Genomic DNA, 8,853 nt, shown 5'->3' on the forward strand with positions numbered 1-8,853 from the left:
GACAATGTAACATGTCCATGTATAGACCTCTGTGTTGGGAAAGCAGGAATACTAACAGTTGTTCCAATGTTTTTGAATGGGGTAAGCTGGAGGCCTCAGGCACAACAGTACCCATTCGTCTGATTTGCTGGAATGCATGCCAGAAAATTTCTCATCTCAGCACTGTTCCCAATGTAAAGTCTGGTGTCCCTCTTTTCCTGTCAGATTTTGGAAAGCTGGCAGGTTTAACGCAGAAGCAAAGTTGGTCTGGCTACAGATGTAACAGATGAGCTCTCTGTGCCAGGAAAAATTACATATTGGCTTTGTTTTTGTGACCAATGATTGTTTTATAGGCTCAGAAACAGCGATAGTTTTATTCTTTCAAACCCAACAGAATATTGGAAAGAAATTATGCAAAGTGGCTTGAGCCTCCAGCTGATTTTCTGTCTGCCCATCAGCAGTATAATTCTCCAAAAACTGAAGAGAACAGCACCTTGTTGGGGTATGGGGGAAGAAGCCAGTAAAAGAAAGATCAAATTAAAAAATGGGCCAAAAATGAGGCTGGGGGCTACAGAGAAGAACATTGCAGGAAAATGTTCCCCAATGTATCCCTGGGAAGAGGCACCTGGGCAGCAGCTTGGAATGTTGCCGACTCTTCCATTCTAAGCCCCCCACTCCATACACAGCTTGCACTGTGCTTTTCAGTTGATGTGTACAACTACAGAAGCAACATGACAGGAAGGCAGGAACACACACATACGTGTTTCTTGATTGCATAGAAGAAAATACCAAGGCCTCCTACCAACATTCTAATGCTAGTCCAGAAGGTATTCAAGAAGCTATGCCCTGCATCCTTTCTATAACTTAGTTTTAAAAGTAGTAAAGCTCATCTCAATAATTCTCCATCATTTACATAAAAATCATAGTGACCTTTCTTTCAGGATTGTTATGGGAGTTTGGACTTTTTGCTTGAAACCAAAAAAGATGAAGTTTTGATTCTGGGATTTGACGATTAGGATTGTATAAGAATATAGAAATAATGTGTTTATAGTTAAAAATAGATAAGAGGTTAATGTATTTTTATGTTTTTATCTGTAGGGAAGATGGTCGGAAGTCTCTTTTTTTCCCCTGTGTCTCTTTTTATTTCTGCAGTTTTATGTTTGTTCTTCTTTCATTCTTTCTTCAATCTGTTTCTATTCTTAAATGTTTTACTTATATTTTGAAATTTAATAAGTTTCTTTAATAAAAAAAAGGATTGTTATGGGAGTGTAGACAATGTGATCCATTAAGTGTTCTGTACATTACGTATTAATAATTAGTACATGGCTCCCTGGATCTGGGGGCTCAGTCACAGGCCTTTTGAAAACAGTGACATGGGAACAAATGTTGCCAAGTCCCATCACTTCCCAACTCCCCCCTATAATCAGTGGGGTTGTGTCACTGGCAGTTCTGCTAACCACTCCCATCATTGCCGTCTGTTGCCAATGCAGTTGCCATGCTGGCACTCAGTTGCTAGGTTTCACTTGGAGCTGGAGTGGGAGTTGTGCTGAACTCTCTTATTTACTGGGAAACATGGGGGTGGGGAGAAGAAGCAACTGCATTTACCTGGGAGTGAGGGGTGAATGCATGTTCTTGAAAATAAGGGTAACAAAAGAGTTGGGAGAGAAAACAAGAGATGGGGTCAGACTCCATCTTACGGCTGCCAACCACACAGTGACCACATCTGAGCTCAGGATGTGGGTAAGGAACAAAACTTTGGTGGGCCCTGGGTCCCCTCTAGCCCATCCTTCTCTCAGCTGATGGGACGGCTGCCAGGATTTTCTTAGGCCAGGCTGGCTGAGAAGTCTGGGCCTTAGAGCAGCTCTGCAAGACTGCTCTTGTCTACAGAAGCTCTAGTATTTGCACTTCTCTCCTAGATGATTAGGCACTCCTTGATGCAGTGAGGAGAGATGATGCCCATCTCAACATTTTTCTTGCTGTGCCGCTGTGAAATATATACTAGACTCCATTTTAGGTTTTGAAGCTCCTTTTCAAGATACTGCCCATGACACCTTTCTGAGTGGACCCTCCCTTTCTTCCTATTGATCATACTTAGCATTTCCTTTGAGGCCAAATGCCACCACCTCCCAGAAGGATCAGGAGAGAGGGAAAAGTAAATAGAGGTGATTATTCCTCCTCCCTGGTCTTTTCATTGCTTTCTCAAAGAGGCCAGTCAAGGAGACAAGGAGAACATGAGGCCGAATTACAAATTTCCAGGACTGGAATAGGTTTTTTACTGAGTCTTTTCATATGTGATATATTCCAGTTCAGGATTCTGGGACAGATAAAGATTTATGCTTTTTGTCTGGTAGACAAATACTATGATGCACACTCAACCAATCTTTATCAGCATAAGAATTCTCTCTCTTTCTCTCTCTGCATCCATCCATCCATCCTCCATCCATCCAAATCTATCATATCCAGAGCAGAGAGTCAGGTTGGGGAATGTTGGTTGGTACAGAGTAGAATGATTTATCCAGGTTTCCAACATAAATCTTCAATTCTGTCTGGGATCCTTTACCTGCCAAACAAGCAAATCTATTGTCCTTCTCTATGAGGAAGCATTACGCTCCCAGGGTTAATGATTGTTGAATCCTGCAGGAAGGTGGTCTACAGAGTTGTCTTGCTCTTCTGACACCAACAATTTGTGTTACTGTAGAAAGGACGGCGTGGCAGGCAAAACAAGCACTCAGCCCTGAGCATTACTGTGGGGGATAGCAATGCGGCAAGGCCCTGGGACCTTCTAGGCCTGTCCCACGTGCATCTATCTGAAGGTTTATTTTCAGCAATGGCATTCGCAGACCACCCATCTTAATTGCTCATCCAAAGGTGACTGGATGCAAAATAAAGCCAAACCAGGTGAAATGATGGTGGCAGTCACGAAAAACACACATAGCCAAAACTCAAAACACGGTGAAAATCTGTATTTACAATGTTCTTGAATATAATACAACTGCTTTTTCAACACTTAAAAAGTAAGGCTTACTAAAATGCTTTGTCAATTAGCTGTCATCTAGCAGAGAATTAAAGGGAAGCAGGAACCACTTAAGTATGACACACTTGGCCTTTTCTGTATTATAATTCAAAGGCTTCCTGGAAGGCATGTACATGAACCATGTGAAGGAAGCAGCACCAGGATGGGTCCTGGCCTGAGCGTGGAGCCCCACTCGCCAGCCTTCCGTGCCCATTCAACGCCTGAAGGAAATGCAGCCCTCCTCTATGTGCGTGTCCTTGTCCTATCCTATCTTGGGTAGCCGTTGCTGTGTAACTGCTTTTGCAGCAGCTTGTGATAGCAGAGGTGCTGTCTCTGTGTGTGGAACAGTGTGTAGCAATGTGAGGGATTCTCACTGGGTGTAGTTCCTTTCCTAATCTGCCTTTGAATAATGCACATTTATACCGTACCGTATGTCCATCTCTCTCTCCTGATCAGCTTCACCTGCAACTCCCTGTCCCCAGGTGCCCTGTTTTCTCCGTGACCTTACATTGTGCTGCTGGCAGATCCCCCTCCCTCTCTCTTCCTTCTTCTCCATGTGTGCACAGGCAACCTGACTGCCATGTGCTGTGTGGGTGTGATGCACTCTCAGCCTTCCTCGTGTGGTACGGCTGCAGGCTCGTGCGGTCGCTAGATGTCCCGGCAACCAAGACAATGATGTTCGAATGTTTGACTCTGGGAGATGCCAGGCGGCTTCGAGTCTGCGAGAGGCAAAACCTGCTCCTGGTTGAATTTAACACAGTCTCTTGTTCTAGCCGGAGCATCATGGAGCCAGGGGCATGGACTAGGCAAGGCTACTGGGCCCCCTCGATGTACCACACCGTGGCCGGGCAGTACACGTGAGTGCCGAAATCCCAGGGAGGGAACTGACTGAACAGCAGGGGGCTCTGCAAACCTGCCGAGAAGGCGGTGGAGAGGTTGGGCTGACTTGACTGGAGCATTTGGTGAGACAGAAGTCAGGAAGGATACCGAGTCCAACCACGAGATGCTAGAAGTTCCCTAATCATCCAGCTAGCCCTTTCCTGAATGGCTTTATGTGTACAACCTTAGGAAAGGCAAAACAGGTCGACTATGCACTGGGAAGGAGAGGCTAAAGCGGGCTAAAGCTGGGTTGGCATTTGAACTGGGGGCTTGGGAGCTTGCAGCACATATTCTTAGCTGCTACCCTGCAGCTTTCCTGGAGAAGAACCGCTCCTGCTATGTAGGCTTGTGCGGATGGCTGTGTCTGGAGCAGCTTTCTCATTCCTGAAAGACAGGATAGTTTTTGGTCATAAGTGGAAACCAGAAAATCTAGTTTCCTTAAACCCATGAGGATGGTGTAACTGCATAAAGTGACCCAATGGAGGAAAGGCTTGGCTCTGCACATGCTCAGATGCACTCTTCTTTATTGTTTCACTTTAGCTGAAGCTGGTTCCTAGATTATAGATTCATGGGCGATGCATGAGGCTGGAAATGGGAGATGGACTCAGATTCAAATCTCTGCTTGGCAGGCAATCTTGGATCAGGTATTACCATCTGCAGGCTGGTAATACTCAGATTCAATGGGGGGGGTGTCAGTTTCAAGAATGGTAAGCTATTTTTGCAGAAAGATCTGCAGATGAAATAAATAGCAGTACTTGAGCTTGAGAATTATTTTCCATCCCAGCTAGCTAGCTTACTAATGACTCCTGAACATGCTCATTAAAAAATATCAGGTTAAGGGAGATTTAAAATTATAGCACATTTATGTGAATCAATATATGGGTTAAATCTAGCTCACCCCTCGTACTATCTAGTTGCGTAGCCCTCTCTTTAAGAAAGGGCAGCTCTAATGACAGAAGACACCCTTCAGCATTTAGACTGAAATGTGTTGCATTTGGAGAGATGGACCGAACTCAGGAGAAGTGAAGAAGCTGGTGGAATGCCCTGGTGGACTGGCAGAAGTGATACGGCCACTCTGCAGGGCTGCTGGGTAAAAGAGGGGTTTAAAGTGAAGGGTACTGACAAATGCTGTGTGTCAAGGGATGCATGCACATGAATATGCATGTACTGTATATAAAAGCCAAAATATTGCTAGTTTACAAGTATGATGCATTTGGAACATCACAGTCTGGATTAGGAAGAGGTCATTTCTGACCAGGATGAATGTTGGAGCTGGGTAGAATTGGTCTGGAAAGCAAACATTTGAGGCAAGAAATCACTCATTCAAATTTCACTTCTGTTGGCAGCATATTGAGTGGCCCTAAGCAATCAACTACTTTTATTCCTACTGTCTGCAAACATTGCTAGTATCATCATCATCATCATCATCATCACCATCATCATCAATTTCCATAAGGCTATAAGAATTATAAATATAAAAAATGCTTTCAAGAATAAAGAAGGGATATGTTTTTATTTTTATTACACCACTATCCTGATATGGCAACCCCAAAGCATCTCCAAGGAAGGTTGATTCATCCTGTTGGCCGGTCTACATGACCAGGATTAGCCAGTGTATGGGCCATTAACCATTACTTTAGGACAGGAACACAGAATGCCATGCTCCACCCACACACAGTGCACCACAAAGACATCTTCCACCTGCCTTTCCTATTGGGCATCAAAGCTAATACTTTCTAACTAGCGCAGGTCCAAGCAGAGCTGTCCAGTTTACCGGCTGTGCTTCTAGGTCAATGCCTCCACTCTAGCTGGTGACTGTCCACTGGGGCAGAAATGCCCCACTCCTCTGGTTGTGGCCTCCAGAGCCATTTGGTGCTGGCCCGCCAGCATGGAAGTGAACCTCCTGGGTTTTTTCCCCCCTTTGTTTCACACTGGGTTTCTTTTTTTAACAACTTCACTGGGGGAACAGTGAAAAAGTAAATCTTCCTTCTTCATTTTTTAGGACCAGATGAAACTGGCAACAGTTCAGCCAGATTCCTCTTTCAGCTCAAGTGACAGGAAGAATGAGAAAACTAGTTTTCCCTCCCCTCCCCTCCGCTCCGCTCCGCTTCCCTCCCCTCCCCTGTCCATTGGTAGATGCACCAGATGGAAAGTTGTTAGATATGAGGGGAAGTCAATGGAGGGGAGCTCATACAAAAGGTCTCTCAGTGGAAACCACATGGAAACCAACTTAATGGAAACCAACCCTCAAAATATGTAAAATTCTTAATTTTAATTTTGAAAGTTAGTGGACCCCCAGCTGGGGCCATGGTATGAGGGAGAAATGCTTATGCCTTGTTCTTCCTGAGTTCTGATCGGGATATTTCCCTCCTCCTTCCAATGCCTGTCACTCACCAAGACTGGAAATCTAGCCACCATTGGGATTAAATGATGTTTTTTACCATTACAAATGGACTGGTAGGAAAGTGCACGGAGGGGGGATTTCGGTCAGAACTGTAGTATAGCAATCCAGTTGGGTGCTGTGCTGGCTATCAGTTGGTGCTCCATAATCAACTTTTTAAAAACAATATGAAAAACTCAGCCCTAACATAGTCCTCAATTGTAGAACATCTGCTTTGCATACAGATAGTGGCAGATTTAGTCTCTGGTACCTTCACAGGTAGGGCTGGAATTCTTGCCTGAAGTCTTAGAATGAAGTCAGCAGAACACTGAGCTAGCTGGACCAACAGCTGGTCAACGGTCTGCTAAAATTTCTAACTCCACTGTCCATTCTTAACAGTAGCATGGCTGAAGGGCTGAACTAAAGAGTATCAAAAGAAAGAGGACCAACTCTGAGCAGTCTTAAAAACAGGGCCAGAGTTGCTTCTGATGCTTGATAGCTATGCTGGGCCAGGATAGCCAACACAGGCTACAGTTTCTTGGTGGCCTTTCTGCTGGAGCCTCATGGTCTACCTCTCTGTCTTTTGCAGCCTCTTGGAGAAGCAACTTGTGTCTGACTTTTCACCTGGCCGCCATTGCCCCAGTCTCCATGTGTTGCAGGATTCAACCAACTGGCATGACGCCCAACTTCCAGCTGGCTGGGGCCTGCAGAAGCAGGAAGGCCACTTGTTTTCAGGGAGGGGGTGGGGGAAGAGGACAGCCTCTTCCCCAAAGGCCCCACGGCACCACAGCCCTCCTTATGATGGGTACAGTCCAGTCTGTCGAAGGGATGTGAACTGGGGAGCCAGCCACACAGCCAAAAGTGATCCTAAAGCCCTGGTACCCAGAGGCCCTGTGGTCAGCTGCAGATGGAATCAAGGGGCATCTGCCAAGAACAGGAGGGAGCTCCCTGTCCGGGCACCTCCAAGCTATGAAGCTCACATGCTTCTGCGCCTGGGGGCACAGCAGGGCCCACGCAAGGAAAACTGGCCACGTCCTCCACCCTATCTTGCTCCTCCCTCCTATGAGGCTTCCCACCATACGGTGCAGCCCCAGCAACGGCCAGGCAAGTCAGATTCCGCAGGGAAGCTGATCCATACTGGAGCTCCTAAGAAATCCTGGGAGAGAGAAGGGGGCTGTGAGTCAGATCCTTTGACTCACATGCCTGGGAGGAAGGCAGGGAGGTGGCAGACTAAAATGCCGGGGAGCTGGAGTTATCTTTCAGGAGCCAGAACGTGGGGTGGCCCAAGGATGCAGCTGGAGAAGGCCAAGTCCCCATCCCATTTGGGGTCTGGCTGGGCCATTAGTCCCCAACATCGAAGTCACACCCTACCTCGGGTGAATAAGAGGAACCAGGTGATGTCAATGCCCTGCCATCACTCCCAACACACCCTTCCTGTTGGATGGGGCTTTAGCCATGCCGCTGGTTGGCGTGGACCCAAGGGGGAGGGGAGCAGAGCAAAAGAGAAACATTGCCAAGACTTCTTCCCCAGGTGGAAGGAGCCAAGCCCCTCCAGGAAACTTGCAGGGAGTCAGCCAGCTTTGTCAAAGTCCATGCCACGAAGGCAGGGTGGTCTGTTTGTAATTGACGCCACCTGTGTGATGATCCAAGCCCAATATATTCCACCACCCCGAATGGAGCAAGTCTGCTACCTGGCCCAGGAAGGGGCAGGGACAATAAAAAACACCACATCTCCTGGTTCTCCAGGCCCTACCTTAATGGAGGAACGAGCTGCTCGCATACTGGGCCTCCCCTTGCATGAGCTGGGGGTCACAGAAGCAGCGGGGGGGATCGAGGCACCCAGGATCTCCAGACCCCATGTTATGGAGAGCGGTGCTGTATGTGGGGACAGTTCTGGAAGAGAGCAGGTGAAGAGAACTCCTTCTGCCTCATGCAGCCCCAGGAAACCCTCTGTACCTCCCACCCCAAACCGTTCCCAGGAAGGGCCTGCAGAGCAGGAGCCAGCCTGCCTGGAGGCGAAAGGGACTACTGCAGCATCCCCTTGTCCAGGAAGCCGTGGCCTGCTGCAAAGCAAAGAAGAGCCAGTGCCTTCTGCCCAAAGCCAGTCCTATATCTGGGATCTGAAGGAAGCCATGTCGAGGATCCGCCGGCACACAGCCCCAGATTCAGACACGGATGAGGAGCTGGAGAAGGAGAGCCAGTCCGCCTGTGGGCAACCCCTGTGGGGAGAGAGGTTGAACCAAGAGGTGCTCATGCGCAGCAGCAGCAGCAGCAGCAGCCTTGAGAGCAGCAGCTCCAATGCCACGGTAGTGCCAGGAAATGCCACTCTTGCCTGGAGACCCAGAGCAGAAACTCCGAGGGCAACTGCCAGCAGGGAGTGGTCAGGCCCAGCCCAGGAGTGAACAGAAACTCCAACACCACGTTAGACCCTTTCCTTCCAACCCAGCCCCCTCTCCAAAGTGCCTGGTGTCCCCACACCTCCCCCACCCCCACCCCCCGCATCCTTGCTGGGAGCTCAGGGACACCATTGCAACCTTCCCCCTATTAGTACATTCCCCAAGGGTTAGGATGACAACTTCTCAAAGTACTAGCCGGCTTTTGG

At 47.8% G+C, this 8,853-nt stretch overlaps 1 protein-coding gene across 1 annotated transcript; it reads left to right on the forward strand.

The window, feature by feature from the left end:
• The first annotated feature begins 3,155 nt into the window (after window positions 1–3,155).
• Window positions 3,156–8,653, forward strand: DDN (dendrin). The gene is made up of 3 exons (XM_063292958.1): window positions 3,156–3,268; window positions 3,628–3,849; window positions 6,841–8,653. Exons 1-3 carry the CDS (start codon window positions 3,156–3,158, stop codon window positions 8,651–8,653), a joined length of 2,148 nt encoding a protein of 715 aa, XP_063149028.1.
• The last annotated feature ends 200 nt before the right edge of the window (window positions 8,654–8,853 follow it).

The sequence above is a fragment of the Candoia aspera genome, chromosome 2 (genome assembly GCF_035149785.1).
Source record: "Candoia aspera isolate rCanAsp1 chromosome 2, rCanAsp1.hap2, whole genome shotgun sequence".
Lineage (NCBI taxonomy): Eukaryota > Metazoa > Chordata > Lepidosauria > Squamata > Boidae > Candoia > Candoia aspera.